Source organism: Leucoraja erinacea, chromosome 1 (genome assembly GCF_028641065.1).
Source record: "Leucoraja erinacea ecotype New England chromosome 1, Leri_hhj_1, whole genome shotgun sequence".
NCBI classification, from domain to species: domain Eukaryota; kingdom Metazoa; phylum Chordata; class Chondrichthyes; order Rajiformes; family Rajidae; genus Leucoraja; species Leucoraja erinaceus.
In genome coordinates, this window is record NC_073377.1 from 118,090,171 (window position 1) to 118,106,231 (window position 16,061).

Consider the following 16,061-nt stretch of genomic DNA (forward strand, 5'->3'; position numbering starts at 1 on the left):
ATTAATCTACAAACCTGTATGGCTTTAGAGTGTGGGAAGAAACTGGAGATCCTGGAGAAAACCCACGTAGATCGTACAAACTCTGTACAGACAGCACCCGTAGTCAGGATCGAACCCAGGTCTCTGGCACTGTAAGGCAGCAACTCTACCGCAGCACCACCTTGCCACCCCTTTGTAGGCCACTTGTCCCCGCAAGCCTGCCTCACCATTCAATATCATCGTGCCTGTTCTGCCCTGGTACAACGCCTCCTCTGTGCCTGAAACATTAGCTCAGTTTTTCTCCCCCCACAGATGCTACCTGACTTGCTGGGTACTACCTAGCATTTTCTGTTGTTTATTTCAAATTTTCAGCATCTGCATTTCTTTTTTTAATACTTTTTTCCTTTGTTCTACATCCCTATAACTGGGCCTCCACCAATACCCGAGTGAGGCCACATGTAAACTGGAGAAACAGTTTTGCTTGGGTAGCTTAAAACCCCACGCCATGATCATTGAATTCTCCAATTTTTGGTGATTCAGGTTACAACCTCCCCCATCCCCTTTCTCCCCACACCCACCTTTTCATCTCCCTTTCTCCCCTGTGCATCACCTGACTCACACCTATTTCTCCCCCCCCTTCCCTCTACATTCCTTCCTCTAGCTTCACAATCACAACTCTTCACTCCTTTTGTCTCACACCTTCTGTTTGTTTCACCTCTGATAATCAAACCCCCCTTCTCACCTGTATCAACCTATTACCTGCCACGCTTCGTCCTGACGCATCTCTCTTCACCCTCCCCCCGCCTTCACACAACAATCAATCTGAGGAAGGGTCCAGACCCGAATCGTTACTTGTCCATGTTCTCCAGAGATGCTGCTTGATTCGCTGAGTTACTCCAGCACTTTGTGTCTTTTTTCCCCTGATAGCTCTCGATGCCTTGATCTTCCAAGAATGTATCTTCCCCCTCTTGCTCATTTAAATAATTCCAATGAGCCAGTCACCACAATGCTTTGGACAGGAAATTCCAGACACTCACCATCTTCTGTGTGAAAGATTTCTACGGCCCTCAGTTTTAAATGACTGGCCTCATATCTTGAAACAAATGTCTCCCGGTTTGAAATTACCTTGCAGGTTTTCTACATGGCATAGATGCCCAAAGAGAAATCAATAGAATACCAAGCCTGAGGATGGTGCAGGTTAATATCAGTGTCAACATGCTTACATCCCCAATGCCACCCTTACCCTGATGGACACCTTTATGTGTGGCTGCATCAGGCGGAGCGTAGAGCCAAGACACGTGGGCACAAAGTGTCACTACCTGCTGAGGTTCTACCTGTCCCCGGTGTTGCGAAGGATGGGCCCGGCCACTCAGCTGGACATTGCTGCACCATCTGTCGCTCGTGGAAAGGTTCTTCTGGACCAACACCTTTGACCACAAGTCCATGGGGCAGTGGTCAGCACGGAACGTCCTGCAGGCACTGCAGGGAAATGACTCCATGGATCCTGTGGTGTGGTTCCCAGAGCAGACTGCCCAGCTTGTCTGGCGAAATGCCTCATCGCCAGAACTCACCAACAAGCACCAAGACCTGGCTTGGCTGGCGGTGAGGGGAGCCCTCCCTGTCAGATCCTTCCTGCACAGTCAGAACCTCACTACCAGCGCACGCTGCCCTCGGGACAGCTGCTATGGAGAGGAGACGGTTGCCCACCTCTTTGCAGAGTGCGGATTTGCAAAGACAGTCTGGAGAGGTTTGCAAGGGTCCCTGTCATGATATATTCCGACAGCTCTGAGATAGAGGACTCTGTGATATACGGACTGTTCCCAGGGACGCATTCAGAGACTGACATCGAGTGCTGCTGGAAGGTCATCAACGCGGTGAAAGATGCTCGTTGGTCTGCTCGAGCGTTGTTGACCTCCCAGTGGAGCGAGATATCCATCAGGGAATGTTACCAATTGGCCCGCTGCAGATTGCAGGAGTACGTGCTGAGGGAAGCACTGAAGCTCGGTGCAGCCAATGCCAAGGCTTGGTGGGGGAGGACCACAGTCTAGGGTCCTTCTGCTGCTGGACATGGGGGGCAGGGTGTGGTGGAGATGCCCCTCAAAACTAAGGGAAGGGATTCCATGCCAGTGGGCCACTTGAGTGGCAAGGGTGGGGGCTAAATTTGTGTAATTTGTATAAACAGTATTGAATGTTTGTATAGCCTCCGAGAATGTTGGATGATTTTTTCGCATGGTTCCTGTGTTGTATATATTTATTACTTGAATAAAGTCTATTTTGAAATGTAAAAAAAAAATGTTTACATCTGAGGGAAGGGATATCACCCTGGGGGCCACATGGGTGGCAAGGGTTCCTGGTATAATGATATTTCTGTGAACACTACTAAATACGAAGGTAATTCATGTATGTATAGCCTCTGAGAATGTTGGAAACGTTTTGCACAGTTCCAGTTTTATACACAATTTTAATTCTGAATAGCGTTTATTTTAATTTAAAAAAACATGCTTACATCCTGTTCCTTACCGGCTGATGAAATTGGTGCCAAGAGCTGTAAAATAACTTAGTTTATCTGGAAATGTGCTGATTTCCTACGGTAAATGTGTAGGGCCCAGGATGAAGTAGGAGTCTGTTTTTTAGATTTAAGTCTGTTATTGTCACGTGCACCGAGGTACAGTGAAAAGCTTTGTTTTGCATGCTATCATATAATACTGTACATGAATACAATCAAGCCAAACTCAAGTACAATAGCTAGAGTGAAGGGAAAGATACAGAGTTCAGAATACAGTTCTCAGCATTATAGCGCATCATTTCTATGGATAAAGCCCAATGTCCACAGAGGGGTGGAGGTGAATTGGACAGTACCCCAGCTCATGAAAAGACAGTTTAGACATCTGATAACAGAGGGGAAGAAACTGTTCTTGAGTCTAGTGGTGCGTGCTTTCCAGCTTCTGCGTTTTGTTCTTGATGTGAGCATTTAGAAGAAGCAATGACCAGGGTGGAAACCATCTTTGATCATGTTGGCTACTTTCCCAAGGCAGTGTGAAGTGTAGGTGGAGTCAATGGTGGGAAGTCTGGGTCTGTGTGATAGACAGCTACATCTACAACTCTATGAAATGTCTTGCAGCCTTAGGCATTTTACTGGCAGGAGTATTCATTTTGCTACATAGTTTAAGTTATGGAAATAAAAATACGTGTAATTAACATTTAGAATTAAGTGTAGAACATAAGTTCATATGTCACGGGAGCAGAATTAGGCCATTTGGTCCATTGAATCTACTCAACCATTCAATCATGGCTGATCTATCTTTCACTCTCAACCCCATTCTCCTGCCTTCTCCCAATAACCTTTGACATCCTTATTAATCATGAACCTGTCAATCTCCACTTTAAAAATACCCCATGACTTGGCCTCCATTGCTGTCCGTGGCAATGGATTCCACAGATTCACCACCCCCTGACTAAAGAAATTCATCCTCATCTCCTTTCTAATTGTACGCCCTATTATTTTGAGGCTGTGCCCTCTGGTCTTAGACTCTTGCACTAGTGGAAACATCCTCTCCATATCCACTCTATACAGACTTTTCACTATTCAGTAAGTTTCAGTCAGGTGCCCCCTCTCATCTCTCTAAGCCTAAATTAATACAGCACAAAAACAGGCCCTTTGGCAAATAATGCCTGTGCTGACCACAACGCCGTTAAATTTCTCATGTTTAACTTGTGCCATCCACATCTCAGTGGATTTTTTTAAGGTAGAGATAGATAGATTCTTGATTAATACAGGTGTCAGGGGTTATGGGGAGAATGCAGGAGAATGGGGTTAGGGGAGAGAGATAGATCAGCCATGATTGGATGGCAGATTAGACTTGATGGGCCAAATGCCCTAATTCTACTCCTATCTCTTATGGCCATATGACCTTATGTTGCCTGTATCCCTCCATCCCCAGCCTATTCATGAGTCTGTTTAAATAACTCTAAAGTGACGTTTAAACAGTCAAACTAACTGCTTTAAGTTTTCAAAAGCACCAGCCCAGTTGCAACTAACTAACTGACAGACCATTCTCCAGATTGTTTGAACGCAATAAACATTGGCAGGAAGCGACTTCATTGAAAACAAAATGTGTTTCAAGCTGTAAGCATTACATCCACACACTTACTTTGTACCATTATTGAAAAGGTCTGAGGATTAAAATATGGACATATTTTTTTCCAATTTACATTTACATACTGTTAAAAATTGAATAGTTTTAATGGACAATAGTGGTCAATTGACTTTGAATTGGAGACATTTTAAGCAACGTCTTAGTGAACAGTAAGCATGTGATAATTTTACTTGTCACCTGCAGGAATCTCATTGATTCTAGTTAATTACTTGATCAATAAATTGCATTCTTGCTTTTATTGACAGTTCTCTGGGATAATGATAGTCAAAAATGGCCAAGTGTTGAATGCATTGAAATAGATTTATATGAATATGCTATTGATTTATCAGCTGCTATTCTTAGCGATCTGGAGTGTTCCGACAATCACAAAGTTAGCATAAAGAATCCCATTGTGCCATTATAGGCACTCCTTAATTTACATTCCGTGATCCTTATGCAAGTCAGATTTTATGTCAGAATCGCCACCCCCATCCCCTGCCCGAAATAACTCACTGAGAGTTATTAACTATTAACTGTCCCAGCGGCATCCGGCTGCATCCGGGGCACTTTCCGCGGTGTACGGCCTTCAGAATGAGTACATCCGCCATTGCTGGCTTGTTTCCGATGTAAACGTGAGTGATAGTACATTGTTATATAAATTACAAACTACCTTCATTGCACTAGGGACTGAGTACGGAATTGTGTACGAAAGTGCAAGTTTACGACAGTCGAATATTGTGTAAGTCAGGGAGTATCTGTAGTTCTATTTGACTTGAGCAAATGATCCCGTCATACTGGTAAAGTTGTGAACAAAACATTTTTCATCCACAGAATAGAGAGATATGGGCCAAATGAAGGCAGGTGGGACTAACGTATATGGGGTATCTTGGTTGGCATTGACAAGTGGGCCGAAGAGCCTGTTTCCATGCTGTATGACCCATGACTATTTAATACCACTACCAAATCATTCTGACTCACCTTTCCCATCATCTGTTTCCCTGTTTCCCTTAATTGGCAAAATGGATAGGAAGGAACTCAAACAAAGGAGGAAGGAAAAGAGTCAGGGAAGGTGGGGCATTTATTATTCTTATCGATAACAAGGAACATAAGTAATACCTCCCCAAAACCAAAATTACAAATTTCGCATTTACCCTTTAAGTTGCATTCTGGGACTTTTAAAATCTTAATTATTTTGATTTATTTTTTAAAGGTTTAAGGATTTCCAGAACCCTGGCCTAACCCTGAATTAGCAGTCCTGAGCTACCAACTACCTCATTGAAGACCCTCAGACTAACTTTGCTGGACTTTATTTTGGACCACACTTAATTCTCTTTATCCTGTATCCATACGCTGTGGACAGGCTTTTTTTGAATTAAAAAAAAAAATATATATTATTTATTAGAAGTAATGTACATTTACAGTGATATAAGCCAAAAACACCATAATACATTTCCTGTACCACATCTTGTTTTAAACTTTAAAAAGAAGGAAAGTAGAGAGAGTTAGATAGGCTAGTAAGTGCATGAAAGAGTGACCAAGAGAACTGTGGACAGGCTTGATTGCCATCATGTCTTTCCGTTGACCGCATGGCACACACCAACACGTTTTTCACAGTACCTCAGGTACACGTGACAATAATAAACTAAACTAAACAAATCTTTTGCTTGTGACTGAAGACACACCATGAGGTTTGAGTATTTAAGGACTGCATTTTCCATCGTCCCTCTGTACACTTTAGCTGGTCTATTGCTCTTGATTGGCATCATGTCCCTGGGAACTTGCCTGCTGCTCCACCAGCATCAGAAGCAGAGCTGGAATACCTCGTTGCTTATGTCTGCATTGCCGCTATCCCGCAGGGCACGTTGCAGCGTGGAGGCTCCACTCAGCAGCTCTGTCTTCCTCAGCCACGCCCGCAACATCTCCACGATCTGCAAATCGCAAAACCCGCCTCGTATTAATGTCAGGAATCCTTCTCATCCCTCCCCGATTAAGCTGCCCACTTTGTGGGTGGCACAGTTGCTGCCGTACAGCACCAGAGACCTGGGATTGATCCTGACTTGTACTTTGTATCTTCCGAAGAGTCCACCAGGGACTATACTGGAATTTGGACAATTTTATACTGAACAATTTTTTTTTACATTTATCGAGCCAATTAATCAACCCAAGTAACCTACAAACCTGTGCGTCTTTGGAATGTGTGAGGAAACCGAAGACCTCGGAGAAAACCCACGCAGGTCACGGGGAGAAAGTACAAACTCTGTACAGACAGCGCCCGTAGTTGGGTTCGAACCTGGGTCTCCGGTGCTACATTTTGCTGAGCAACTTTACCGCTGCGCCACCGTGACGGCCATGTTTGCTGTCTGTATGGATATCTGTACGTTCTCCCCGCGACCACATGGACTTTCTCCAGGAGCTTGGGCTTCCTCCCATTTCCCAAAGGCATGCAGGTTTGTAAGTTAATTGGCTGCTGTAAAATGTAAACTGTCCCACGCGTGTAGGATCAAGCTAGTGTGCGGCGTGATCGCTGGTTGGCGTGGACTCGGTCAGCCTAAGGGCCTGGTTCCACGCTGTGTCTCTAACCTAAACTAAACCACCACTGCGACGCTTGTTTACTGTGACATACCAAGTGCAACGATCGCAAACGTGAAAACTTTACATTTACAACTCCTCTCCCTTCTGTCGTGGGGTAGACTGAGACTGAGAATGACACTGACACTGACACTGACACTGACACTGACCCCCACCCTCCCTTTCCACTCGTCACTTTAACTTCATGTTTCATGTATTTTGTGTTTTTATGACTGTTGGCAGATCCATTTCCCTTCTGGGATAAATATAGTTCTATTGTATCGCATCGCATCATATCGTATCGGGAAGGCCAGTTGTTACCGGACACCAATTCGGTTGAGGCTAAACTAAATACTGGAGACAGATTTCACCTGCTTCCAAAACGAGGGGCAGTACACATTTTACAGATCATTGTAGGTAGACAAAAATGCTGGAGAAACCCAGCGGGTGACGCAGCATTTATAGAGCGAAGGAATAGGTGACGTTTCAGGTCGAGACCCATCTTGTAATACAGTGGGTAAATTTATCAAGGCACAGAATCATATGCCCCGTTTCCTCTGTTACCTGTTGATTGTCCTCTGAATGTTGCTCTTCAAAGACACTGGTCTCCTGCTCCAGAAATCCCAGGTTGTTGGCCAGAAGCCTCCAATCTCTCTTTCGACCTGACACTTCACTGGCAATCTGCAGAAGCTGCTTGTCTGTTACTGCTGAGGATTCTGCCCAAGTTGCAACATCCTAAAACAAACAAGCACGGACACGGAGTTCATCGCTGACCCTCACATTCCAAATCCAGTTTTATTCCGCCTCAACGTAGTTTAAATTAAATAAAACTTTGAAAGTGGCAAGTAGATAGAGTGGTAAACAATGCTTGCTTCTATTAGTCGAGGCATTGAGTATAAAAGACATGTCCCCCATAGGCGATTTTTTAGGCGACTGTTATAGTCGTAGCAGGTTGGCGAGAAACCGGCGACTGGACCCGCCTAGGACAATGTCTACGACAAGCTCCAACAACCTACCACCTCGTCGATGGCAAGCTACCGACAACCGGCGACCCATTAGGATGTCCACCTACCACCACACCTATGACAACCTACGACCAACAAAGACCCTGTTGGCGACAACTGAAGACAATTCAGTCGCCAGTACCTGTTGCCGTTTGACGTAGGTTGACGTAGGTAGTCGCCAATGGAATTCAGCAGTCAGCTCCAGTGACAATCTCCATCACCTGATGATGACCTTCGACAGCACCTACATCAGGAGAAGTCAAGCTACGCTTATTGGTGTCCACCCACTGTCACCAAAAAGTTTTGAACATGTTGAAAATCCAGTGGCGACCAGAAAGAAGCTACGACTCTTTGGGTGATTGAGGAGACTACTCACGACCATACAGGCGACACCCCAGCGACCATGTGGTGACAGTCTAGTCACCTGTAGTCACCCAGAAAATAGCCTAAGTGGGACAGGCCCTTAAGAGTCAGGAAGTCATGGTGCAGCTTTATAGGACTTTGGTCAGGCTGCTTTTGGATTATTGCATGCAATTCTAGTTGCCTGTAGGAGGATGTGGAGGGCTTGGAAAGGGTGCAGAGGAGGTTTACCAGAATAATGCCTAGATTAGGAAGTATTAGCTACGGGGAGACTGGGGTTGTTTTCTCTGGTGAACTGGAGGTAGAGAGGAGACCTGACAATCAGAATCTTTTTCTCAGGATAGAAATCTCAAATACAAGCGGGTATAGTTTTAAAGTGTTTAAGAAGGAACTGCAGATGCTGGAAAATCGAAGTTTACACAAAAAAGCTGGAGAAACTCAGCGGGTGCAGCAGCATCTATGGAGCGAAGGAAATAGGCAACGTTTCGGGCCGAAACCCCGCTTCAGACTGATCGGGGGCGGGGGGGCGGGGACAAGAAAGGAAAAAGGAGGAGGAGCCCGAAGGCTGGGGGATGGGAGGAGACAGCAGGGGGACTGAGGAAGGGGAGAAGACAGCAAGGACTAACAAAATTGGGAGAATTCGATGTTCATGCCCCCAGGATGCAGACTCCCCAAACGGAATATGAGGTGCTGTTCCTTCAATTTCCGGTGCTGCTCGCTGTGGCCATGGAGGAGACCCAGGACAGAGAGGTCGGAGATGGAGTGGGAGGGGGAGTTGAAGTGCTGAGCCACCGGGAGGTCAGCTTGGTTATTGCGGACCGAGCGGAGGTGTTCGGCGAAACGATCGCCCAACCTCCGCTTGGTCTCACCTCACCGATATAGATCTGCTGACATCTAGAGCAGCGGACGCAATAGATGAACGGAGTCGAGGGGGGAGGTAAAGGGACAAGTGTTGCATCTCTTGCGGTTGCAAGGGAAAGTGCCCGGGGAGGGGGTGATACGAGAGGGAAGGGAAGAATTGACAAGGGAGTTATGGAGGGAGCGGTCTTTGCGGAAGGCAGATATGGGGGGAGATGGGAAGATGTGGCGAGTGGTGGGGTCACGTTGGAGGTTGCAAAACTGACGGAGGATTACTTTTTGTATGTGACGGCTGGTGGGGTGAAAGGTGAGGACTAGGGGGACTCTGCCCTTGTTGCGAGTGTGGGGATGGGGAGAGAGAGCAGTGTTGCGCGTTATGGAAGAGACCCTGGTGCGAGCCTCATCTATGGTGGAGGAGGGGAACCCCCGTTCCCTTAATAATGAGGACATTTCAGATGTTCTGGTGTGGAACGCCTCATCCGTGGAGCAGATGCGGCGTAGACGGAGGAATTGGGAGTAGGGGATGGAGTCCTTACAGGAAGCAGGGTAGGAAGAAGTGTAGTCCAGATAGCCATGGGAGTCAGTGGGTTTATAGTGGATGTCGGTCAGAAGTTTATCACCTGCAATGGAGATAGTGAGGTCAAGGAATGGTAGGGAAGTGTCGGAAATGGTCCAGGTGCATTCGAGTGCTGGATGGAAGTTAGTGGTGAAGTGGATGAAGTCTGTCAGTTGTGTGCGGGTGCAGGAGGTGGCACCAAAACAGTCGTCGATGTAGCGGAGGTAGAGGTCGGGGATGGGGCCCTGGTATGTATTGAACAAGGATTGCTCGACGTAACCGATAAATATGCAGGCATAGCTGAGGCCCATGCGTGTGCCCATAGCTACGCCTTGTATTTGGAGGAAATGGAAGGAGTCAAATGTGAAGTTATTGAGGGTAAGGACCTGCTCCGCTAGGCGGAGGAGAGGGTCAGTGGCTGGGTATAGGTTGCTTCTCTGGTCGAGGAAGAACCGGAGGGCTTTGAGACCATCCTGGTGGGAGATGGAGGTGTAGAGTGACTGGACGTCCATGGTGAAGATGAGGGGGTGAGGGCCTAGAGAATGGAATGTGCGGAGATGACGGAGAGTGTCTGAGGTGTCTTGAACATAGGTAGGGAGGGATTTAACCAAGGGGGATAGGATGGAGTCAAGGTATTTGGAAATGAGTTCGGTGGGGCACGAATAGGCAGAGACAATGGGTCTTCCGGGACAGTCAGGTTTGTGGATTTTAGGGAGAAGGTAAAATCGGGCCGTGCGGGGCTGGGGAACGATGAGTTTGGAGGCTCGATCGGGTAGGGCATTGGAGTGGATGAAGTCGGTGATGGTGCTGGAGATGGTGGCCTGGTGCTCGTCAGTGGGGTCATGGTCCAGGGGTAAGTAGGAGGAGGTGTCCGAGAGTTGGCGCGTGGCCTCAGCTTTGTAGAGATCGGCGCACCAGACTACCACAGCACCTCTCTTGTCAGCGGATTTGATAACCCAATCTGGGTTGTTGCGGAATGAGTCGATGGCAGAACGTTCATGGGGGGAGAGATTGGAGTGAGACAGGGGAGTGGAGAAATTGAGGCGGTTGATGTCGCGACGGCAGTTATTGATGAAGAGTTCTAAAGCCGGAAATTGGCCACGAGGGGGGTTCCACGAGAAGGGGGTGCGTTGGAGACGGGAAAAGGGGTCATCTGTGGGGGGGCGAGAACTCCTTCCCATGGAAGTACGCTGTGAGGCGGAGGCGATTCATTGAGGTGGGTGGGGACGGAGGGGGACAAAGTTAAGACCTCTGTTGAGGACAGACCGTTTGGTGTTGGAGAGGGGGAGGTCGGGGGGGATAGTGAACACACAGCAGGGATGGGGGTTGGGGCCAGAGGAAGGCAGGTGGGTGGACAGGGGATGAGGCGATGTGTGGTGGGGAGGCGATGTGTGGGGGGTGGGGGGGGTGTTGGGTGGTGGGGGGTGGGGGGGGTGAGAGGGCTGTGGTGTGGGTGGGGAAGAGCAGGGGTCACACAGTTAGAGGGGGTTGGGGAAGACTCAGTGGAACTGCCACTGAGGTAGACCAGGCTGGGTCAACTGGCACTAGGACCCAGTGGAGTCAACCCCAGGAGAGTGGGAGTAAGCAGCTTGAAGGCTTCAGGCCCAGTGGAGAGTCCAGGCTCCAGGTAAGGTGGGTTGTTGGAGGGAGGTGGAGTGGCGCGGGTCAATGGACCCGATGTTCGGAGTCGATGGGCGGTTGAGTCGGGGTCCGCGGACGATGTGTTGGAGGTCCCAGTGGGCGGATGGTCGGCGGGGCGGCGCGGCTCAGCCAGCCCGGGAAGGCGACGAGATGGGTCGGGTGCGGTGCGGCGGCCATGCTGGGAGAGCCCCAGTCCGGCGACGATGCCCGGTAAGTCCGGTCCAGCAGCGTTATTGGGGGGGCCCAGTGTGATGGCGACGTTGGGTAGGCCCGGTGCGGCGGCAATGTCGGGTGGGCCCGGTGCGACGGCAATGTTGGGTGGGCCTGGTGCGGCTGTGATGTTCTGCCGGCCCGGTGCGGCAGCAATGTCGGGTGGGCCCGGTGCGGCGATGAGGCTGGGCGGTCCCAGAGGGCGGCGAGGGTCGGAGGAATCGGCGAGGGGAAGAAAGTCCGAGTTACCGAAGCTGCGAGGCTGGGCGTCATCGGTGGGCAGGTGAGGGTCAGCGGCGGCATCGATGTGGAGGTCGGTGAAGGCGGCGTCCTGGTGAGTATTGAAGTCGCTCCTCGTGGCCAAGGTGGCGTCGCGGGACTTGGGCAGGCGATGCAGGCCAGAGTCGGGGCCTGGAGTCTGCGGGTGTCGCGGGGCGTCGGGAGCGGCCTGGAGGCGGGATAATTTGAGGTCCTTGGTGGAGTTCAGGTGGGCCAGGAATTGTTGATTGAAGAGGTGGCTCTTCCGGCGGATGAAATATAATTGGGGTCCATTGCAGGTCTGGGTTAGTGAGGCCTGAAGTTCAGGGAGTGTCAATGCGAGGTCCGGCTGATGTCGGCGCATCGCGGCCAGGGTGGATCTCAGTGCCTGGTTGGAGAATTGCTGGGTGTGCCGGTGGATGGCCAGTCGGTACCGATGGTCCGGTTGGGGTCCGAACTGGGAGGTAGGGAACTGGAGCTGGAAGCCATGAGGTATGAGATGGAGGCTCAGGCATGCCCCGAGGAAGCAGATGTGGCTGTGGTATCTAGTCTGGGTAAGGATGTGGTCGTAGAGTTGGAGGGCAGAGGGGATCACAGATGGAGGACGGTTAGAGAGGAGGTTGTGAAACAGTCTCCGGAGAGAAGAGGAGAACTTCTTCAAAGTAGGCATCTTGAAGAGATAACGCAGTGGAGTATACACAGTGTTTAAGAAGGAACTGCAGATGCTGGAAAATCGAAGGTACACAAAAAAAGAAGGTACACTAGTTTTAAAGTGAGTGGGGCAAAGTTTAAAGGAGATATGCGGTACAATTGTTTTACACAGAGTGTGATGAGGCCTGGAATGTGCTGTTGGGGGGTGGTGGTGGAGGCAGATATGAAGGTGCCATTTAAGAGCATTTTGGATAGCCACATGGCTGTGTAGAGAATGGATGGATTGTGAATTATGTGCAGGCACATACCAGTTGTTCTCGGCATTATGTTCAGCACAGACATTGGGAGCTGAATGGCTTGTTCCTGTGCTGTAATACAGCACCACGTGTACCAGGTGAATATATGTGCAGGGTAGTTCTATCACTTGAGCGAGAGGGCATAGCTTTAAGTGAGAGGGTCAAAGTTTAAAGGAGATGAGCAAGGTAAATATTTACACAGAGAGCGGATGGTGCCTGGAGTGTACTGTTTGGGGTGGTGATGACCTGTTTCTGCACTGTATCTCTGAAGTAATGCTGAGGTTCTATAAGGCGCTGGTAAGGCTGCATTTTGAAATATTGTGAGCAATTTTGGGCACCATATCTGAGAAAGGACGTGTTGGCTCTGCAGAGGGTCCTGAGGAGGTTTACAAGAATAATCCCAGGAATAAGTAGGTTAACATATGATGAGCATTTGATGGCACTGGACCTGTACTCACTGGAGTTTAGAAGATTGAGGGGGGACCTCAGTGAAAGGTACAGAATTGTGAAAGGCTTGGCTAGAGTGTGGATGTGGAGAGGATGTTTCCACTAGTGGGTGAGTCTAGGACTAGAGGTTTAGTTTAGAGATACAGCATGGGAACAGGCCCTTCGGCCCACCGGGTCCATGCCGACTAGCGATCCCCGCATATTAACACTATCTTACACACACTGGGAATAATTTTTACATTTACCAGTGGAGTCAGATATAATACTGATGTTTAAAAGGATTTTGGATCGGCACAAGGATATGCAGGAAATTGAGAGAGATGGATCACGTGCAGGCAGAGGAGATTAGTTTAACTTGGCAATATGTTCAACATGGACATGGAGGGCCAAGGGGCTCATTCCTGTGCTGCATGTGTTATGTTCCATGGCCTATGTATAACTTGTTATGGCTCTCAATGCACTGTTGTATCCAGATAGTGCAGTTTAATACAATTCAATAAATATATTGTTTTCCTCTGTCTCTTTTCACATGTGAGTAGCAAATGAATGTATATTACACACAGTGCGTGTAAAATGCACATGGTATTACCAGCTGTATATTGTAGTTCACTTATAACATTTGTTTCCATTTAATTCTCTGAGGATGAATTTCCACCCCATAATCCAAAAGAGGCAAACAGACCAGCCAATTTGTTCACAGCCACTCCATAAAAGTACAAGTGATCTGTTTTATGGGGTTGTTGAGGGATTACTTGGACCAGCGCACTGGGAGAAGTGCACAGCTCTCTGAGTTTCACTGAAGAAGGCGGGTAAATGCTCAGCATTGGATTGTATAGAAAATGCAGCAATCATGTGGCATTGTAATTGAGCTAAAGTTGCTCCTGCCCAGCGCTCGCCCAGATCTTTCAGATTCACCGTGTTGGGTTTAACTAAACATAGATTGTACAACAGCGAACAGCACAGCTCAGGAACAGGCCCTTCAGCCCACAATGTCAGTGCAAACATAATGCCAAGTTAAACTAATCACATCTGCCTGCACGTGATCCATATCGCTCCATTCTCTGTACATCCAAGTGCTTGTCCATAAAGCCTCTTAAACATCCTTGTCTTATCTGCCTCCACCACCTCCCCTGGCAACACATTCCAGGGATTCATCACCCTCTGTGGAAAAAAACTACCCCCGCACATCTCCTTTAAACTTTGCCCCTCTCACCTAAACAGGGAACTTACATCTGCCAAAATTAAGCAGAGAATCTATTGCCAGAAGGAAATACTCTTGAGAAAAAAGGAAAAGCAGTTAAAATTATAACCAAGAGAGATGACTGACAATTCCACTGATGATAGGTGATCTATTGAAATAAAATTTATTACAGAATTCTTAATGTAGTGTTCAATGTGCTTGGAAAGTTAAAAAAAAACAGACACACGCACAAGTATCTAGTCCAGTGTAATTCTAAACCTGTTCAGGCCAAGGCACATTTATCATTAATGATGCTGCACACAACCACCACACACCTCCCCCATCTCCTCCCCTACCCTCATTCCTGACTCCCCCGCACCAAGGAATAGTCCAGATGCCTGCTACATAGACTAAATGTAGAAACAAAGAATTGCAGATGCTGGTTTATACCAAAGATGGACACAAAGTGCTGCAATAACATAGCAGATCAGGCAGCATCTCTGGAGAACAAGAATGAAGGGTTGCAACCCAGAACATCACCCATCCCTTCTCTCCAGAGATACTGCCTGACCCGCTGAGTTATTTCAGCACTTTGAGTCTATGCCTGATATGGACCCCATATCCAGGGGAGGATAGGACTTAGATGCATTTATCTAATGTTTTAACCCTTCCTCTTTCATCTTTGTCCCCTACATATCTGTCTCCCTTTCCCTCCCTTTCCCTTTCCCTTTCCCTTTCCCTTTCCCTTTCCCCTTCCCTCCCCCTTTCTCGCTCTCTCTCTCTCTCTCTCTCTCGCTCTCTCGCTCTCTCTCTCTCTCTCTCTCTCTCTCTCTCTCAAACTGCACAATATATATGCAGCACAGTTGGTAAAAAATCTAGTTATTCGTTACTAGGCAGTATTCACCAATGTGTTAAAGAATATGTTTTAAGGAAGCTTAGTTTAGTTCAGTTTAGAGATACAGCATGGAAGTAGGCCTTACGTCCCACCGAGTCCGCGCCGACCAGCGATCCTCATACACTAAGAACAATTTACAATTTTACCGATGCCAATTAACCTAAAAGCCTGTATGTCTTTGGAAAGTGGGAATATATCGGAGCACCGGGACGAAACGCGCACGGTCATAGGGAGAACATACAAACTCCGTACAGACAGCACCTGTAGTCAGGATTGAACCTGGGTCTCTGGCAATCTAAGGCAGCAACTCTACCCCTGCACCACTGTGCTGCCCCTTAGTTAATAGGTCATTTTGTTGTTTTGTTTTCCAATGAATGCCAGCCACGTTAACCAAGCATATGAATTGTGTAAACAAGTGAACGCAGCCTAAAAATACATTACTGCTTAATTCTTGCTCAGTCTCACTGCATTAATATTACGCTACACTCTCATTTAACAAGCAGATCTTTGGTTGTAGGGTCATGCTTAGATTCAGCTGAGGATTTGCAAAGTTTGTGCTTAGCTCGTCTGTCAGAGTATTGAGTATAGAGGTTGGGAGGTCATGTTGTAGTTGTACAAGACATTGGTGAGGCCGCATTTAGGGTATTGTGTTCAGTTCTGGGCACCATGTTATAGGAAAGATGTTGTCAAGCTAGAAAGGGTGCAGAGAAGATTTATGAGGATGTTGCCAGGACTCGAGGGCCTGAGCTACAGGGAAAAGTTGAGCAAGCTAGGACTCTATTACTTGGAGAGCAGGAGGATGAGGGGTGATTATAAAGGTGTTCAAAAAATCATGAGAGGCATAAATGGGGTAGACTGACTGAGTTGTTTCGAGTAGGGTCATTGAGTACCAGAGGACATACTGTAGGTGTAAAGTGAAGGGGGAAAGATATAATAGGGACGTGAGGTGTTACTTTCCCACACAAGGGGTGGTGGGTGTATGGAATGAGCTGCCAGAGGAGGTAGTTGAGGCAGGTACAATC

General features: G+C 47.9%; 1 protein-coding gene across 1 annotated transcript in view; it reads right to left on the reverse strand.

Moving 5' to 3' along the window:
* Nucleotides 1–2,077: 2,077 nt before the first annotated feature.
* LOC129701116 (uncharacterized) overlaps nt 2,078–16,061 on the reverse strand; it is a 129,388-nt gene continuing 115,404 nt past the window's right edge. The window contains exons 7-8 of the mRNA XM_055642116.1: nt 7,248–7,418; nt 2,078–6,043 (exon numbers count right to left, since the gene is read on the reverse strand). Coding sequence (XP_055498091.1) covers nt 5,915–6,043; nt 7,248–7,418 — 300 coding nt within the window. The 3' untranslated portion in view covers nt 2,078–5,914. The remainder of the gene's footprint in view (nt 6,044–7,247; nt 7,419–16,061) is intronic.